General features: G+C 25.8%; 1 protein-coding gene across 1 annotated transcript in view; it reads right to left on the minus strand.

The window, feature by feature from the left end:
- LOC100206079 (leucine-zipper-like transcriptional regulator 1) overlaps positions 1-11,664 on the minus strand; it is a 42,388-nt gene extending 30,724 nt beyond the window's left edge. Inside the window, exons 1-3 of the mRNA XM_065807885.1 lie at positions 11,463-11,664; positions 895-957; positions 510-658 (exon numbers count right to left, since the gene is read on the minus strand). Coding sequence (XP_065663957.1) covers positions 510-658; positions 895-957; positions 11,463-11,608 — 358 coding nt within the window. The 5' untranslated portion in view covers positions 11,609-11,664. The remainder of the gene's footprint in view (positions 1-509; positions 659-894; positions 958-11,462) is intronic.
- Positions 11,665-20,759: the final 9,095 nt, after the last annotated feature.

A 20,759-nucleotide genomic window follows, 5' to 3' on the forward strand; every position in this document is an offset into this window, starting at 1 on the left:
AATATTCTTTTTTTAATGATTAAACTTGTTCATTTATATATCAATTGCATACAAAGAACATGATTAGACTTATCTAAAAAGAATTTTTTCCTTTATCTATTGAGATTAAGGTGATATCTGGACTTTAGTCCCAATAAAAGCAACCTATACTGTTGGGTTATTAATTTACGTTAATTATGTCAATAACTATTGTTAAAACAACTTTAGGATCAAATTCTAAAATTTATTCAAACTTTAAGATTACATTCTGAAATTTCATTCAGCCAAACTTTAATATCACATTCTAAAATTATTTACATTCAAACTTAAAGATCACATTTTAAAATTATTTTTAGCCAAATTTTCAAAGTTAGAAACTAAATTTTGTTCTCATTAATCAATGCCAACATAGCAATAAATTAACAATAAACAAATAAAATTGGTAGATTTAAGGTTCAGCTAAACAACTAAAACAACAAAACAAAATAAAAAGCAATATAAAAAAGGACATAATAAAAATTAATTTTCACCAGTGTAACCGCCAAAAACAAACATGCTATTTGCAAAAACAACGGCTGAATGATGGTATCGAGGAGCTGGTGATGCACCTGATGTTACAACACGACCCCATGAACTGTCTTTGATATCAAAACGCAGTAAATCATTTAACATACGCTTTCTTAAAAGAAGTTTTAAAAAGTATTTTGTAATATATATTTTCAAAACTTTAAAAAATTTATACGGTAATTTGATATGGGATTATCAATGTTACAAGTATGCTGTTAAAAAATGACAAACATTTTTTTAATTAGGTTTTAAGGTAGTAAGGTAGTTAATTATTCTCTAAGGTAGTTTACACACTTCTAAAAGACTTTACTTTTTGTTATTATTAAAAACTATTTATAGAAAAATTACCCATTGTCACCACCAAAAACATAAAGCAAATCCCCCCATGCAACAATTGAGTGCTTACTGCGTCTAAAAATAGGGTTAAAATAAAATTAATCGAACAGCTTGTCATAATTTATATATAAGAAAATAAATAAAAAATAATTAAAAAAGTAATAAGAAAAAGTAATATTCAATTAATTGTTAATTTATTTGTAACCATTTATATTTATATTTTTACTCAAACATAATATTTAAAATTTAAATAATAAAATTATCAATTGAACTCAATGAAAGTCAGCACCCTTTAGTAGTTGATTATTCAAAAACTACTTAACAAACATTAAATCTAAAAAAAGTTTTAAAATTTTTTCTTCAAAATTTTTCATTTTCACAAGTTGACATGTAAAAATTGACCGGTATTTCTTGATCCTCAGTTGAATTTATTTTACGGCAAAATAAACTAACTCAATCTATGGAATAAAAACCTAAAAGTGAAAAAACGAAGAGATTTAAAGATAAATATAAAACAAAATCGCATATCTAGTGAAAACGCATATCTAGTGAAATTTTATCTAAAACTCAGAAAAAAAATTTACACTCTTTCCTTAATCGTGAAATTTATTCTATATTTGCAGGGTGTTAGTCAAGAATATACTTTTTACCGCATTTTTGTGACATTGGAAATATTTATTGTTATTAATCTACAAAATATAAAGAATTTTTATTGATATTGTCCTTCTACACACAGTAGGCTAAAAAATAAATAGCACAAATTTTTTTGTGTGAAAATTTGTATAAGAATAATAAAAAACAGTAGTTAATTTTTGTTTTTAAGGGAAAAAACTATCAATTATTTGAAAATAGCATTATATTAAAGCATTGTATTCAAAAATTGTCAAATACAAGTTCATATGAAAAAACAACTGTACTTATATGCATCAAATATTTTCTCGGAAAAAAAATAATGGCACAAATATAAAAAATTTCTAAATTTAGACAAAAAACTACTTGCTAATATTTAATAAAGCCACCCTTTGCCAGAAAAACTGTCTGCAGACGTCGAGGCATCGATTCCACAAGAGATATGGTTTCTTCTGGAGTTATTTTCTTTGGATTTATTACTCCAAATTACTTTCTTCCAGTACTCAATAGTCTTGTTAACATTTTTGCAAACAATAATCTTTGTTTCATATGTCTTAGAGTCAAATAGGATTCAAGATACTCTACCATGAAATCCTTACTCTCAGCTTCGGATAGTTTGAGCTGAAATCATGATTTTGTAGTCATTTTTAACTTTGTCTGTAATCTTTTGAGCAGCTTCAAATCTGTTTTGCTTGGCCTGTAAAACAATATTTCTATCAATGGCAGCAGATATTTTTCTTTTACAGCCTTTTACTGCTATATCAGTTGTAGTCCCATTCAAATTACAATTTTTTATAATGTTGCTGACTGTTCAAAAAGGGAAGTCTGCTAATTAACCTCTCTGCAGGTCTTACTATTATTTACCAAATCTGCAACTAAGTTTCTTTGAGAAACCATCCAATGTTGTTTTACAACACGCATGTTGCTATAAATTAATCAATTTTATTCAACTAATCAAAACTCATGGGTTACTTATATATTTTATATTTTACATATGTAAATACCTTATGTGTTCCATATGTAAATATAATTTTAGAATTTTTTTTTTTCCCCACAAAAATCCAAAAAATACTAAATAAAATTTTTGTGCCAATAATTATTTTGCTTCCAGCATAAAACTTGTGTGCTTTTAATGTTTTTAAATAATCCTTTTTAAAAGCATGAACAAGTACATATAAAAATTTTCATAATAGTAGCATTCTTTGATGTACATTTAAATTTTTTACAGTTTTTAAAAAAACATGAGTAAACGGAGTTTACTCATGTTTTTTTGAGTAAAAAGAAAAAACTTTTAAAAAATTGTGCTATTTATTTTTTTGCCAACTATATATATGTATATATGTATGCATGTATGTATGTATGTATTTATAAATACCTGTATATATATATATATATATAAATATATATATATATATATATATATATATTTATTTATTTATATATATATATTTATATATATACATGTATATATATACATATATATATAGAACCCTTATATGTTGTCCGAAAGTTTTTTCCATATTTTGTTGACAAAAAGTAAAAATTAAAATGCAAGACCAGAATTATTTTTTTTTATTAATTGATAGACTGCCTGCCCCAACCAAACCCTCAGTCAATGTAGCAGCACTCCCTTGCGGGTCAGGCTAAAAGATAGTAGATGTAGCAGCACTCCCTTGCGGGTCAGGATTTACAATAAAAAAATAAAAATAAAACCATTTTATTAAAAAAATTAAAAATAAAAACATTTTATTAAAAAAAATAAAAATAAAAACATTGTTTATATTGTTAAAAACATTCAGAATGTTTTTAAAAACATTCTGGTCAATTAAATTTGCGTTTTTGTGGTTTTTTTAAAAAACGATTTATTTGTAATTAAATTAATGGTTTTTACTTTTGTCCAACACGCAAATGTTGGACGAAAGTCAAAAGTAATTAAAAGTGACGTATGTGTTGGCGTAAGAATCACTTTTTTCCTTCTGCTCTTCTTAAAGACAACAAACTATAGATCTATACATATAAATATATATATATATCAGGCTTGGTCGGGAAAGGCGTGTGATCGCACTCTGATCTTGACCACGCATACAAAATTTAGTTGCGACAACTTGCCCACGGCTTTATAGATGTTTTGAGAACATTTCAAAAAATAATCAAGCGCAAAAAAGTTTAACTGGACCGATGAGAGACAATTACAAAAATTAAAAGCTGCCTGATTAAATTGTTATAAAATAAGTTTAGAATAATTAATAAACTTTGTCTTTTATAATTAGGCAACACTCTTTTATATAAAGTAAAAACTTACTATTAATAATTGTTTAATAAAGAAACAATTGTTATTCAATTTATCAAAGAGTTTAGTATAATTTCTTTTATTTGAATACTTCTGATTTATTTCAACAAGATTCTAATAAACAAACGTTTGTTGATTTATTTAACAAATAAAAAAATCAATCTTTATTTTAATTTCGCGCTTTGCGTAGTTGGCCTGAGTTTTGTTTTTACAAATTACATACAATTCTTTGTAGTACGACGAACAAAAGAAACAATTAAATCATTCAGTTACTATGACAATGTTAGAGAGCAAAGCCATAGATTAGCAGTGCTGATTGATAATGGTAACTCAGAAGATCCTGGAAGTAGTTGTGTTGCTAACCTCGATATGGAAAACTTGTTACCTATTACACAAGACAACCGCGAAGCATTATTAAAGATGATTAGAACAGCCTATGAAATGGCTCTAAAACCGAGCATGCCACATAGCCATTTTAAGACACTGATCAAATGCCAAAGACTTAATGGTGTACTCCTTTTAGAAGGAAAAGACAACAATAAAGCAGGTTATTGGTTTTTAGGTTCAGTTTCTTTTTTGTAATTTGATAAAACAATTCAAATGAAAAAATCAAATTAAAGTTACGTTACTACTATAATGAAAGTTTAATTTTTTTTTTTCAAGATTTTACATCCGAATGGTCTTATCCTTTTGATTTATCCATTTGATTTTTTAATTTGAAAAATATTAGTTATATTATTATTTTTTTTTATTGTTTTTTAATTTCATTTTTAGCACGTGAATATATCTCATGCATTGCCAGTGCCATTAAAGAAAAAGTTGCTAAAATTGTCAATGAAACAAACTTTTTCTCCATTCTTTCCGATGGTTCTCAGGCTAGAAAAACAAAGGATGAAAAAGAGTTGATTCTTGTGCGCTTTGAACGTGAGGGGACCCCTGCCTGTTTTGTAGTTTCTTTACTTGATATGAACAGTATGGGTGGTATTAGTGCCAATACCATTAAAAAGGCTATTGATAGCATTTTATTGAAACCGGTAGTGTTCCTTTAACTGCGTCAGCTTACAAATACAAACTTGTAAGCGCTACAGCCGACAGAGCTTGAGTTAATTTTGGAATTTATAATGGTGTATTAACACAATTAAAAAAAGATAGAATGTGGCTGATAAAAATTCACTGCGTAAACCATCGTTTAGAATTAGCAATAAAAGATGCTGTGAAAGATATTTCCCAGTATAAAGAGTGTGAACGTTTTTACATTTCCATATTTAATTTATTTTGCAATTCCGGAAAACTAAAATGCGCAGTTAAAAAAGCTGCTGAGGCTTTGAACATTACATATTACACCTTGCCTAAAATATTTGGAACGTGCTTTATAAGTCACAGGAGACGCGGCTTTACAAAACTTTTACATAATTGGCCTTCGCTTATTGTGGGTTTCGATAATGCTCTTGCTGATCGCAACACTAAAGCAGATATGCGTGCTAAACTTTCTGGATTGTCCAAACGGTTGCATGACTACAGACTATTATGTATGGTTTGTAGTTATTTGGACATCTTAGAAAAGTTATCACTATTATCATTGGTTTTTGAAAAACAAATGTTAATGGTGAATGAGTTAAAACCAGCGGTGGATATAACAAAGGCTAGCTTAGCGGAATTAAGCAATGAAGATATTGATAAAATTATTGATTCATATTTACTCAAGTTTATAATCAATGAAAAAGATGGTTCAACCAATCTTGTTTCTTCGTATTTCAAAGAAGGTAACGAATTGAAAAAATGAAACCCAGAGTTTGTTGAGATTGAACTCAACAATATGGCTAATCTTAACTTTGAATGTATTCATTCTGCCATTAGAGTAAGAAAATTAGCAATTGAAATCATTCTGCCATTGATAAATGATAGATTTAGTTTGCTGTTAAATCCCATATTCGAATCAATGGATTGGTTAGATCCGCAAGTATGGACAGAAGACAGCATGTATGGTGATGCCAGCATATCTATATTACTAAACAAATTTTTTTCCCCTCTAGAAAAATTAGGAATGGATTTTAAAATGGTTTTTTCGGAATGGAGAGCTGCAAAACTAGTAATAAATGCGCAGTACACCATGCACTCACACCATTGCAAATATGGCAGAATATTTTTCTTTATCATAAAATTAAGTTTCCAAACTTGAGTCTTGAACTTCTGATGTGTATTGCTGGTTTTAATTCAGCTGTTGAACGCGTTTTCAGTATTTTGACTGTGATTTTGACTGATAGGCATTTAAAGATGAAACACTCAACAATGGAAGACTCAATAATCATAGCAGGGAATGACACGAATTTCACTCAACAAGAACACGATGATATTTTAAGTCGCGCTGTGGATATTTTCTTAGATAAGCGAAGAGTTTTTTGCCTTGATTCAGCTATTGCTAGCATTGCCACTGATTATAGTAGCAAAGAAAGCTGCACCAGTGAAGATAGAAGTTCTATATCTGAATCAGACGGATAAACAATGTATTATATAAATTTTATCCCACATTATTTTATATTTATGTACATTACTAAAGAGTCCTGAAGGACGAAACAATATTGCTAATATATGTATATATTATATGCTGTATATATAAAACATTTTAATAATATAGATCAAAATATGTTATTAAAAAGTTTATACGCTGCCATTTTATTAAATCTTTTAAATATCTGTGTGTGTGTGGCTCCAACAACAAGTCAACGTATTAAAACAAAACAAATTTATATTAGTGAATCTTTTTAAAGCATTCGCCAATATAAAATCATTAAAGTAAAGTAATTAATTAGTAAAGATTAAAGTTATGAAGTTAATTTTTTTGCGTGTATTTTTAAAACTTATTGTTATGCGGACAAACATGGAAACATACTTGAATGTTCTCAAAACATCTATGAAGCCATGGGCAAGTTGCCGCAACTAAATATTGTATGCGTGGTCAAGATCAGAGTGGGATCGCACGCCTTTCCCGACCAAGCCTGATATATATATACATATATATATATATATTTTTTTTGCTTTTTTTTTAATATATATTATTTGATATTTTGCAATACTAAATAAAGTAGTAATGTTTTTATTATTTTTTTGAGCTCTTTCTTCATATGTATTTTTTCCTCGATTTATTAAAGAGTCGATTCTTTGACTCCTTTTTTATAGGACAGTTGTTAGTGAATTGTGTTTTTTTATTTAGTCTCTATATATGTTATAAACCTGTTTGACAGTGTGGAATACAAAGCTTTTAGATAATATCTATGATGATTAAATGCCAATAAATTTTTAATGTAATTAGCGCACTTTGAGTAGTAGTATAACATTCTTAATGACTTTGTTACCTAATTTTGAAAAACCATTAGACATGTTGTTGACAGATAAATTTAAAGAGTTCCATACAATGATGAATGCTGTAATGAAAAAACTGAAATAATATATAGTATCTCACAGGGTTCTATTTTAGAACCCCTTTTATTTTTATTTTATAAAAATGACCTTAACAAGGCATTGGAACTAAGTAGTATTATATTTGCCAATGAAACAAATTCATTCTTATAGGATGCTAACATTGATGAACTATTTTCCAATTTTGACAAAAAAACTTAGACATATATCAAATTGGTTTAAATGCAATAAATTAACCATGAACGTTAAGAAAACTAAGTATATTTTGCTTCACTCCTTATCAAAAAAATCTCTAATGCCAAAAATCTTACATAAATTATTAAAAGACAAAGTTGAAATAAAAAAAAAATCGTCCGTAAAGTTTTTAGGAGTTTATTTAGATAAAAATGTTTACATGGAAACCATGGAAACCACATATTACCTACATCAGCTCTAAAATTACTAAAAGTTTTTGGAATTTTATTTAAATTATTTAAACAAATTATTATATAAAAATTATTAAAAAAAGAAATTATTTAAACAAAAAAAAACTTATGCAAGTTTACAACTCACTTATACATATTTATATAAACTATGCAAAAAATGCTTGGGGAAGTACTAGCAAAAAAAAAATTGCAACTTTTTTATCATCGCTATACGCTTAATATGTTTTCAAAATTGTTTGAAAGTTCAAAAAAGTTTGCAAGTCATGAAAGTTCCTAACATATATGAACTAAATGTTTATAAAGTTCTATGTTTTATGTTTCAATGTCAGAATGATTTAGGATAATCTATTTTCAAATATTTTTTCACATTAAAAGCAAATAATAATACACACTTTGAAATAATAACTATTTAAATGAACCATTTTTTTGAACAAATTTTAGTCAGTTTTGTATTATTTTTTTTATAATTTTGCCTAATTTTGTCAATATCATTGTGTGTTTTGAAAAAAAAAGAATTTATTCTTTCATCGGATAACATGTTTATACATTTTTAGCAGTATATATTATATATTTAGATCAGCCTTTCACAGGAAGACGTGCTATCCCACATCATTATATGACCAGGCAAATCACATTTTGCTTTGACGATTTGACCAAGGCTATTTCAAAAAATATTTTAAAAACCTGCTAAATGAAAAATATTCTGAATTATACTTTAGATGAAATAAATTACATCAAAACTTCTTAACAAACATTTTTATATAGCAAAACACTTTTAAATAAAGTAACAATTTACTGATAATGATTTTTTTTAAAGTATAATTCACAGTTGTGTATAATTTTTTAAATTTATATTAGGGTCAAATCATAATATTTCAACCAATTTGAAGAAAACTTTGTGGGTCACCATCTCTGATTTTCCTGATTTTTACATATTGTTATGTGCATTATGTAGATAGGTTAAGTTTGAAATTTCAGACTTCCAAGTACAACGGTTCAGAAATTATAGCCTTAGAAACATGACACAGTGGCCCCCCTCAATTTACAAATGGTCAAAACAGACTACTTTAGAGCTGTATAACTTTTTTATCACTTTCAACAGATGTCTAATTTTTTCTAGAACTATTTTCTGGATAGTTCTCTTCTTTAAAAAGTCGTTTTATTAACTTGTGTTAAATTAGAAAAAAAATTATGACCTCCTCAACTTTGGAAAAAATCATAAAATTGCTACAATATCCCAAAATGAAACTAACTGTAGCATTATTCTATTCATCCACAAGTCTTTACAGATAAGTTTTCTGATTAGCAAAAACTGTCTGCAATAAATGGGTAAAATATAGGCACCTTGTTGCAGTTTAGAACTCAAATATATCTAAAACCAAAATGTCCACTTCCCTAAAAAGTCCAATTTTCAGCCATTTTCAGATGCTTGTAAATTTTTCACTTTGTTTTGATCTAAGATTAACAGCATATAAGACCATTAGACCCAACTATCTGAAAATGCAAACATTAAAAACTTGTCAAATCCACATCAAAAATGCCAGCATTTTTAAATAACCTTATTTTTCAATCATCAACAGTTGAATGTGTTACTAGAAACCAATGCCCCTCTAATCTGCCAACTGGCCTATGTGAATTAATTATGTCATTTCTTAATAAAAAGAAAGATATGGTTGGTTGTCTTCTCCTTGATCTGGTCTTTATAGTAGGTAGGGGCACAAATAAAGGGGGCGGTAACTTTTTAGAGACCTTAATTATGGTTTAAATGAAGGTCTCTAAATTAATTTAGATATTTAGATTCTTAACATCTAAATATCTAAATTAATTCCAAAATGAAACCATTATTTCTTTAAATTCTATTTTGTTATAGGTTCTCAGTGGTCTGTATGTATGTGGTCTGGACCCTCTCCCCCCCCCCCCATCACATACATTGCATTTGTATTTTATTTGTATTTTTTTTTTTTTTTTAAAGATTAACATTTATTATAAAAAATACATAATTATATAAATAAAAAAATAAAAAAACAGTTTAATAATACTTATAAAAATTCATTAGAAGTGTTTTGTTACTTCATTAAAAAGTCTTTCGATAAGATAAAAGCAACAAAGATCGAACTTATTTATTTGTAATGGCTTTCTAAAACATTTGCCTTTTTTTTTTAACAAAACTTTGTTTATCTTTTTAAATGTATTAACTTTAATTATTCTTATATTAAAATTCGTTAAAGAGACTTTCGTTGTCGTAGAAAGTCATTGTTAATGAAAAAAAAAAATGTTTTTATTTTTTAATAACGTTTATTACAAAACATGCATACTTAAACAATTTATATAATATAAATTAAAAAATTTTTATACAACTGTCAATTATACTTAAAAAAAAATCATTATCAGTCAACTTTTACTTTATTTAAAAGCATTTCGCTAATATAAAAACATTTGTAAAGAAGTCTTGATGTAATTTATTTCGCCTAAGGTATAATTCAGAATATTTTTCATTCAGCGTATTTTTAAAATACTTTTGAAAAAGCTGCGGTCAAATCGTCAAAGCAAAATGTGTTTGCCTGGTCATTTAATCTACGATATGATCGCACGTCTTCCTGTGAAAGACTGATATATATATAATTATATATACATATATACATATATATATATATATATATATATATATATATATATATATATATATATATATATATACATATACATATATATATATATATATATATATACATACATATATATATATATATATATATATATACATATACATATATATATATATATACATATACATATACATGTATATATACATATATATATACATATATATATATACATATATATATACATATATATATATATACATATATATATACATATATATATATATATATATATATATATATATATATATATATATATATATATATATATATATATATAACAAATATGTATATATAACAAATATGTATATATAACAAATATGTATATATATATTAGGGTGCCCCAAAAAAAAACTTTTTTTTTAAATATCTTATTCCAAAAATCCCTCTAAAAGTGTTCTATATAAAATAATACTAGACATAAAAAAAAATTTGAAAAAAAAATATTTTTAGGGGTAGATTAAATCATCAGACGGGTCCCTAAAAATTATCAAAAAAAAAAAAGGTTCTTCAAAATTATGTCATGTTGGGCCTCAAAAGAAGGGAAATTTTATAAACATTTTAAAAATAATCACCATTTTATAAAAAAACATTGAGAAAAAAATTTTTATAACTTTTATGTAAAAATGCATATTTTTACTTTTAGTTTAAAATGTAATTTTTTAAGCAGTGAAATTGAAAATAAAATTTTTTTTATAAAAAGATAACTATTTTGAAATTTTAATAAAATTTCGCTTTAAGACCCAACATTATATACTATTATAATATTAGGGAACTCGTCTGATGTTTAAGGTAGTTAAGCTACTCCTAATAATTTTTTTAATTCCAAGATTTTAATATTTGTAGACATGTAGAGGGTGGAACCAGACATTTTTTAAAAAGTTGTTTTTTGGGACACCTTAATATATATATATATATATATATATATATATATATATATATATATATATATATATATATATATATATATATATATATATATAATATATATATATATATATATATATATATATATATATATATATATATATAATATAAAATAAATAACAATAGTGGATTTAAAAAAAAAAAGTTTTTCTGAAGAGCAACAATATAGAAGAGCAATATATACTATTTTACAATTTCACTTCATTGATTTATAAACTCAAAACTCACTTTGATCCAACAAATTCATTCAACTCAGGTAATTTGCACCATTTATGAACATTCTCAGATGGTTCTTCAAAATCCAAAATAAGGCTTTCTATTGCTTGTGGTGAAGCTTCGTCGTCACAAAAAGTAGGTGAACTTGAACGACTCATGACACCTTTAGCACTATTTTCCTTTATTTTTGATTAACTATTATAAATTCTGATACGTAAAGTAAAAGAAAAATATAAGTGAAAAAAACATATATTTTTAGTTAAAAGTAAAAATTTTGAAGAAAAAATAATGAGCATAAATAATGATTATTTATGTATTATTTGTTAGACAATTTACTTTTTATCATAGAGAGTAATGATTTAGAATAAAAATGGTTGATAATGGTCTCATATTTCTTTATAGTCATATTTTTTACTTTACTCAGTAAAAAAAAAAAAAGTATAAAAAACTTAAACTTATCCCAGCCTTTTTAATACACAGAGTAAATTGATGTTAGTCTATAAAAACTAATGAGTAATCAAATGTTACTTTGAAAATAATTAAGCAATAATCTATAATATACACTCAGTGATAAAAAATTTGAATTTATAAGTCTATAAAATCAATAAAACTGTTTAAAAAATAATAAAAACTCTTCATTTCATTTAAATATATATTTTAGTGTGATAAAAATCTTCTTCCTTTCAATCTTCTTCTCTCCAAAACTCTACGGCCAGCTTCTGTACTAAGCCGTTTTAAAAAACCATGTTTCCTTTTACGTTGAAGATTATTGGGCTGATATTCCATACCAAATTTTGCACCACGAGTCTGTAAAGCTGAAGATACTGAATTAAAAGAGGGTACAATTTTCCAAGAACCAAAATTATTTAATCTGTTAAATGTTTCGCGACAAAAAGTAAAAGCAAACCTAGTTAAACTATTCATTATTTACAAGAATTTCTTTTCTATAATAAAAATAAAATATATCAAGTTAATAATATTTATGATACTTCCTTAAAAATATACAAAAATTCTAATTACAAAATATTAGTTATTAGGCTTGTTTGTAAAACTTTTTTTTAATTTATTTATAGGAATATTACAGTAAATGTAGTAATCCTGCAGTAGTAAAACTACAGTAAATGTAAATTATAATTCTACAGTAACTGTAAAACTTAGCAGTGATATCATCAATGGTACAATTATACTAATATATCATCAATGGTACAATTATACTAATATACTTCCAATTATCTTCAATAATATAGTAATGGTTTATTGAAGTTCAATGATTTTATATAAAAAATAGTGAGTACATAACTATTATTTTTTCACTGCATTATTTTGTTTCAGCATAAGTAAAATAGACGACAAAGTTATTACTTAAATTATATTTTATTAGCATTACAAAGTTATTAGGCCGGGTGAATAAAAAAAGCAATTGCTTTTACTCAGTAATCAGTCAGTTTTATGTGAATAAAAACTTCAGCAGTTTTCCACAAATTTTTATTCACATAAAGTTAAGCACTTAACTCAGTAATTGCTCAGCTTTATGTGAAAAAAAACTTAACCAAAATATCAAAAAATTTAAGTCACGTAAAGTTGACCAATTACTAAGTAAAAGCAATTCATTTTTTTTATTCACCCGGCCTATTACTTTAATTTTATTACTATAAATTAGCATCTATAACTTTTAATAAAAACAATTTTTCAAACAAAAGGTAAATTATAACTATAATATAATTATATATTATTTATATATTATATAATATATAAATATATAATAATATTATTACAATATTATTATTATATAATTATATTATTATATATTATTTTATGAACTTATTTTCTTTACTGTATTTTTTTTGTTGAAAACATTCCGATATGTTCAACAAGATTAAACTCTGTCATTAGAACATCCATATCTGTTTTTAGAGGTAATTCGTCTAAAATAGTGTCTTTAGCTCTATAAATACCTGTTTCAATGGAAATTTTACTTTCTTTAATCAAATATTGAATTGTTGCATCCAAAGTATACGATGGAAAAAGCATAGAAACTGTGCAACAGGACTCTTGATCGACAAGTGCTATATTGTTTGTTATTGCATAATGTAAAAAACCAACTTTATTTGGACCAAGTCCAAAAAGAAAAGAAAAACTGAGCAAAAAAGTTGTCAATAAAAATAATTTAGAAATAGGAAGTGAAAAATAGAAAGAAATCATCTTTACTATGCTTAAAAATAGTATTGGGACAACCAAAAGATAAATAAACCAAGGAATTTTTCTTAAACGCAACGGATGAAATAACTTGATATGACTTATTTTTCTTCTTTGCCTTTTGTCTTGAAGTGATAAAAAATCAATTTGTGAAACTACATTATTTAAACTATCATAAAAACCATTTATAACAAGCCCATCATCTTCATTGACTAAAATGTATTTTGTGTAAGGATATCTTTTTTTAGTTTCAACAAGACAAGAAATATAATCAAGTAATTCTTTTTGCCACCTTCCTTGTTTGTCATTTGTTGCAAGTATATTGCTAAATTTATAAATATATGGTAACCCAATTAAAGAATCTAAACTTCCTGAATAACCATTAATTTTATATGTTGTGCTGCAAAAAAGAAATCCAAGTTTTTTTTTACTGTGCTTCATTTCCAGAAACAAAGTACCAACGGTCTGAAATGGATAATCAAGATTTACACCTTCATAATCTCGCTCAGATGAAATAATAACAATCACAATTTCAGGATTTGGTTGAATAAATGATGAAAAGTTTGTCAAAGAATTCTTCAAAAATTGAACTCGTTCTAAGCTTTCAACTATATGCGTTTCTATCTTAAAATCTGGAGGATGCAGAAAAAATCGATTCAAATCAACAAAAAACTTGTAACCACAAATGCCAATAACAACAAAATGAAACGTCTTTAAATTATAAAAATTTCTGATAAACATCTAAAAAAACACAAACAAAAGCAACCCAACTGTTACCTTAATTAAGTCTTATGGTTAAAATTTCTTTTTTATTTTTTACATATTTCTACCATATGCATATGTTAGGTATGATAATGTAACTTTAAAAAAAGTAATAACAATTTTGAAACGTATTTGGATTTAAAATTATCTTTAAACTCTTGAATAAAAAACAAGATAAAAAGGGTTAATTCTACTATGAAAATTTATTTTAATAATATTAAAACTAGTTTAATAATATAAAGTGTTAACAAATAGTTTTTTAAAATTTCTTAATAGAAAATTAAAGCAATAATAAGTGACGCATTGCATAGGACTACTTACAATTACTTTAATTACCTATAGTAAACTACTAAGTCTATCAATTTTCATGAAACACAACTAATAAATAAGTTGTTTCATGAAAATTGATAGACTCTGACGTCACAAAAAAAATGCCGGAATGTTCTACAAACTTCTAGTGACATTTAATTGTTAATTAACCCGTTTGGTTGATTGATTGTTTGTCTTGAATCTTGTTGATTTTTCAATTTTTTACATGTTTTATTCTACAAATTGCATTATTACAGAGCCGATGACAATTCTAAAAAAAAAAAGTAGTGTAATAAAAAGAATTGAATTATTAGAATCGAAAAAAGAAATCAAAAATAATTCAGCTAAGTTTTGGTCACAAAAATAAATCTGCAGAAAAAGCTATGGTTGTAAACTCAAGTACTAAAACTATATTATCTGAGCAGGAAGAGAAAAAAAGTGTGAAAAGAACATTATTGTTTTTGTAATTCCAGAATCAAATAATTTAAACGAACTTGAAAAAGAAAAAACGGCGATGAAAAAATACTTGACCAGACATTTAAGGAAATTGGTATTTAAGGCAATCAAAAACCTATTAAAATAATAAGATTAAAAAACAAAAAAGATTCAAAAACTCCTCCGCCCATTATTGACATACTTCCAGAAAACTGCGAACGCAATAAAGTTTTACTTGCCACTAGAGAATTACGCAAAAACATAAAATATACAAACATTGGCGTAGAAAGATTTTTTTGGTGTTCGAGATAAGTTCCAGACATGGAGCAAACTCCGAACATATATATGTTTATACTTATGTCAAATAATGAGGGTTTGCAAAAAATTGCGATGATTGGAGGCTGGGAACAAAAAAGCCCTAAAGTTTTTGCCCCCCCCCCCTGCCCCAAACGTGACAGCAACAAGTTGATGAAGTATTTTTTGTACTATTCGTAACTAGACTTATATTCATCGATACATTTTAAGTTTCATAGTATTATCTATTAGCGTTTAAAAATTATTACCATATAAAATTTGCAACCCCCACAAATTGAGGGAGGTTTAAACTTTATATGGTCATAATTTTTGAACGCTAAAGTATTTTAAAATGAAATAAAATGAAAAGTAAATGAAACTGACACCTTAAAAAATAATTTAAAAAATTTGATCTCTGTATCCAATTCTTTCTTCGTTAGTTCGAAGTTTATTTGTTTGCGTAAGAACTTTGTTATTGTAATTCAATTTCTTTTTTTATTATTATTATTATTTCCTTTATTTTCCTTCATTTTCTTTCTCACTTCATTTTGGTTTCTATACTTCTCCTTTATCTATTTTTTTTCTATTTATCCTTTTTTTATTTTTCTATGATCTATTTGTGTCATTTTTTTTTAATCTTTCATTCAAACATCTTTTTTTTTAATTATAAAATATGTCTTCATGAAAAAGCTTCTGCCATCGTGAAAGTTATTGCATTTGATAGTAATATTTCATTTAAACTGTGTCATTTACATTACGGTGAGTAAACACTATTAATGAGTTAAATTGATGAGATATCAAAATAAAATCTTTTAACAGTTGATATAAATTTTATGAATATTTAAATTTGTTATTTTGCTTTTCCAGGGGGAGGGGAGCAATCTCATCCCCTACCCCCCCCCCCCCCCGCCTTTCCCCTCCTTGCTTTTGCCTGGCGGCGCTCATGATAATATGTCTTAGAATCGTTAGTATTTTAAAAGTGTTTTTCTAAATTTTCTCATCTTCCTTTTTCTAAATGCCACTCGAAGATTGTTTAATTTTCTGATTTTTGCATTTATTATAACGGCAGTTATTGTTTAAAAAAAACAAAAAACTATGTATTCTTTATGATATACTTTTTAGTTCAAAATCAACGACTTTTTTTGTGCTTTTATAAAAAGACCGATTTAAAGTTAAGATATTTGTTTAAGGAATATAGTTTTTATTTTATTTTATTAACCACACCGAACCATTGTTGTTTAAAATTAATTTTTTTTTTTTAATTATTTTAATGTTTTCAAAAAAGGAAAAAAAAAGAAAATCATTTCACTATAAATACATAAAAATCAAATATTTATAGTATTCGATTCCAACCAAATGCCACTCTCTTGAAATTAGAATTAATGATATTTAGGAAGTATAAAGGTTGCTTAATACTATTAAATAAAATCAGCTGCGACTAGCTATAATTTAGACTTTAAATCGACTTTTAAATTTCAAGATTTTAGACTAATTTAACTCTTACTTTACTATGTATTGTGACGAGAAAATATTTATTTGTCTTGAAATTTGAAGTTTATATGATATTGAACACTTATTAGTTGATAATTGTAGCAGTTTGATTAAAAAAACTGTAACGTTAAAAACTTTAACAAGCCTTAAGCATAAAAAATTAACATAGACACTATGAGAAAATTGAAGTTAGACACTTGCATATACTGTAAATGTTAAAAAATAGTTAAACTATTAGTCACTAACATCCTGCATAAAGACTTTTGGTGAACTAGACTAACTATATTTTATATTGTTAGTTAAATAAATATTGAAAGCTGAGAATTTATTTTTTATAGCTCAAGTTTAAAAATTTATTCCTATTTTACAAATTAGTGCACATAATAATTTCGTTCAAATCAAAAAGTTAAAATAATATAAATAAAATTTTAGTCAGTAAATTCAAGTCAGCATAGTATAAAATGGCAAATCAGTGTTTTCATTTTTAGATGATTCGATAATTTAAATAATTCAATTTCATTTTGCTCATTTAAATTTTTTATTTCATTTATGTTTATTGGTTTTAGTTCCTCCTTTCTATCATCAAAATCATCATCCTCATCCAACTCATTATATTTTTATTTTATTATTTTTTATATGCCGTATATTAAAATTTACAATGAAATAAATCGTGTTATTAAATAAGAGAGCTGGAGCAAGCAGAAGACATAAACTGTCTTATCATCGAGCCCCATTTACATTGAAAAAATCGTCAGTTTATATACAAAAATGAAAAGTAGCTAAGTACATAATAAGAATTTTACACACGTTAGTTACAATATAAATATTAAAATAATATAAGTATTAGTGTTGAAATATAACACAATATATCAAAGGTTAATAACATAAAAGTATTAAAGTTTTTCAACAAAAATTTAAATAAAAATAAAACTGCAACAAAAGAGTATCAATAACTAGTTTTTTAGATAATTTGTATCATTTATGAATTTATTTTTAAAGAGATATTTTTAATCAAAGTCATTTTGTAATAAGAGACTCTTAGATTCTTTCCTGAATTGTTCCAAAGAGATGTTATGAATATTATTTTTTTTGTTATAAAATTTGAAAAGTGTTTCCATAAAAACGATCCACGGTACTGGATTTGGTAAGAACTTAGTTTTAAATTAGTTTTTGATACAATAAAGTCGTTAATTGAAAATTTAGTAGGATACTTGTGCGAGATTTCAATAAAGTAAGACTGAAATACAACAGGGGAAAGTCCATGTTTTATTTTAAACATGAATTGTAGAACTTGGTGTATATTAAGTTTATAGATACTTAGGGCACCAAAGACTTAAAAGAGGTTCGCAATGAAAAGTTCTGTGTGCACCAAATACAATCCTGCATGCGTGTTTTTGCTTACTATAAAGTTTTTTTAAATTACTATAATTAGTACTACGCCATACAATATTACAGTAAGAGATAAAACAATGAATAAATGAAAAGTATATTTTTTTCAAGGAAGCAGTGTAAAGATATGGTTTAGTTTTATATAATATGGAAATATTTATTTAGATTTTATTTTCTATGTATGTATTTTATATGAGGTTTCCATGACAAATTTTCATCTAGTATTGCTCCTAAAAAATTAACGATTGGCTCCCTTTTAATAAATGTTTTATTGATTAAAAGATTAGGTAATTTTAGAGGAACATCATCATCTTTACTAAGTTTGGAGAATAAAATAAATTTAGTTTTTTCTACATTTAACGAAAGCCTATTACTTGTAAACCACTCGTTTATTTTTAATAGTTCTTTATTAAATATATTAAAGAGAACTTTTATGTTTTTGTTGGAATAAAAAAGATTTGAGTCGTCTACAAACAGTATAACATTTAAAATATTTGATGCTAAGTACTAATCATTTATGTACAATAAAAATAATAACGGTCCTAAGAATGAACTCTGGGGCACACCACATGTAATGTGTTTTTCTTTTTCAATTTTTTATAAATAATACATTGTGACCTGTTCGCCAGGTAATCTTCAAACCAAAGTAAGTCTTTGTTTTTTACTTTTTACATAGAGTTCCCGATTTTTTATAAGTATCTTATGGTTAACAGTGTCAAAGGCTTTTGACAGATCAATAAAAACTCCTAAGGTAAAACAGTCATTATTGAATGCACCTGATACATGATTAATCAGTTCGATTACCGCATGGTAAATTGTTTACTGTACAGCAAACTGTTTAACATCAAATAGTTATAAAGTCTGTTGTGCATAACTCGTTCCAATAATTTTGAGAAGCAAGGTATGGCGGGAATAGGTCTGTAGTTTGAAATATTAGTTTTGTCACCAGATTTAAAAATTGGAGTGATTACGGCAACTTTAAGTTTTTTTGGCACAACACCTAGTTTTAATGAAAGGTCAAAAATATGAAACAATGACGGTTCAATGGTATCGAAAACTGACTTAACAACATTTACACTAATTTTGTCAATGCCCGCACTTTTATTACTTTTAAGACTATTAAAAGCATTCCTTATCTCGCTTAGATTTAAATTAGATTCTTTCATAATAGTATTACATGGTTTAATATAAGACTCAAACTCTATGGTACTAGGCAGAATTTTACTCGCCAAGTTCGGCCCTACTTCAAGAAAAAATGAGTTTAGTTTTTCAGCTATTTTTTTTTTATCATAAATCATTTCCCCGCCAATTTAAAGCTTTTGGGGGAGATTATTTTTTACACATTTATTTTTACCGATTATTTGTTTAATTATATTCCACGTTTTTTTAGTGTCGCCGTTGGTTTTTCCCAGCAATTTTGAACAATAAATTTTTTTAGTGTGCTTTTTTGTTTTTTCAAATAAGTTTTATAGTTTTTGTAGTTTATTTCATTTTTATATGTTTTATGCTTTAAATATCTAACATAAAGTTTTTGTTTTTTCTTAGACGATTTTATTAGTCCCTTGGTCATCCAGGGGTTTAAAAGAGACTTGGATTTTATAATTATTTTTTTAACAGAAAATACTATGTCATGCTGTTTACAGAATTGCGATAAAAATAGTTCATATGCACTATTCACTTCATGGGATTGTAAAATAAGATTTAAATCAATATTTTCTGATAAAAGAGTTAGAAAATACAAGAAGGAGTTTTCATTGATCTGTCGCGTTAAAATTGTAGAGTTCGAGGGGGGATTATTTTGGGTAATGTTATCAGTAATTAAGAATATTGGAAAATGATCTGTTAAATCAGTTTTGATTATGCCCGTTCCTAAACGACAGTTTTTAAAATTGTTAGTAACTATATTATCAAGTAATGACGATGTAGTCTTAGTTATTCTCGTTGATTTATTTATTGTTGGTATTAGGTTATATTGGGTTATAGAGTATCTAAAAAGTATTGAACATTTTTATTGAAGCATAGTTAAGCAAATTTAAGCTTAAATCACCAGCAAAGTAAACATGTTTCTGTGTTAAACTAGTTTTGGATAAAAAACTGCTTAAATAAGTTTTAAATTTTCTTAAACTACCAGATGGTTGTCTATAAATAGAACTAATTACAATATTTTTGGTGGTTTTGTTTATAATTTCTATGCACAACGACTCACAATCTGTTTCATTAACATTAAGATCATTACGTAAAATAAAGTTAATTGATTTGTGAACAAAAATACTAGCACCACCACCAGCGTAGTTAAAACGCCGTAAGTGAACTGATGCGTAATTACTTAATTCAAAATTTGAATTTTTTCTGCTGGTTTTAAGCCAAGTTTCCGTGATATAAATTATTTGAAATTAATTATTAAACATTTAATGTAGAAAAATTATTTTTGTT

This window comes from Hydra vulgaris, chromosome 10 (genome assembly GCF_038396675.1).
Source record: "Hydra vulgaris chromosome 10, alternate assembly HydraT2T_AEP".
Classification (NCBI taxonomy): domain Eukaryota; kingdom Metazoa; phylum Cnidaria; class Hydrozoa; order Anthoathecata; family Hydridae; genus Hydra; species Hydra vulgaris.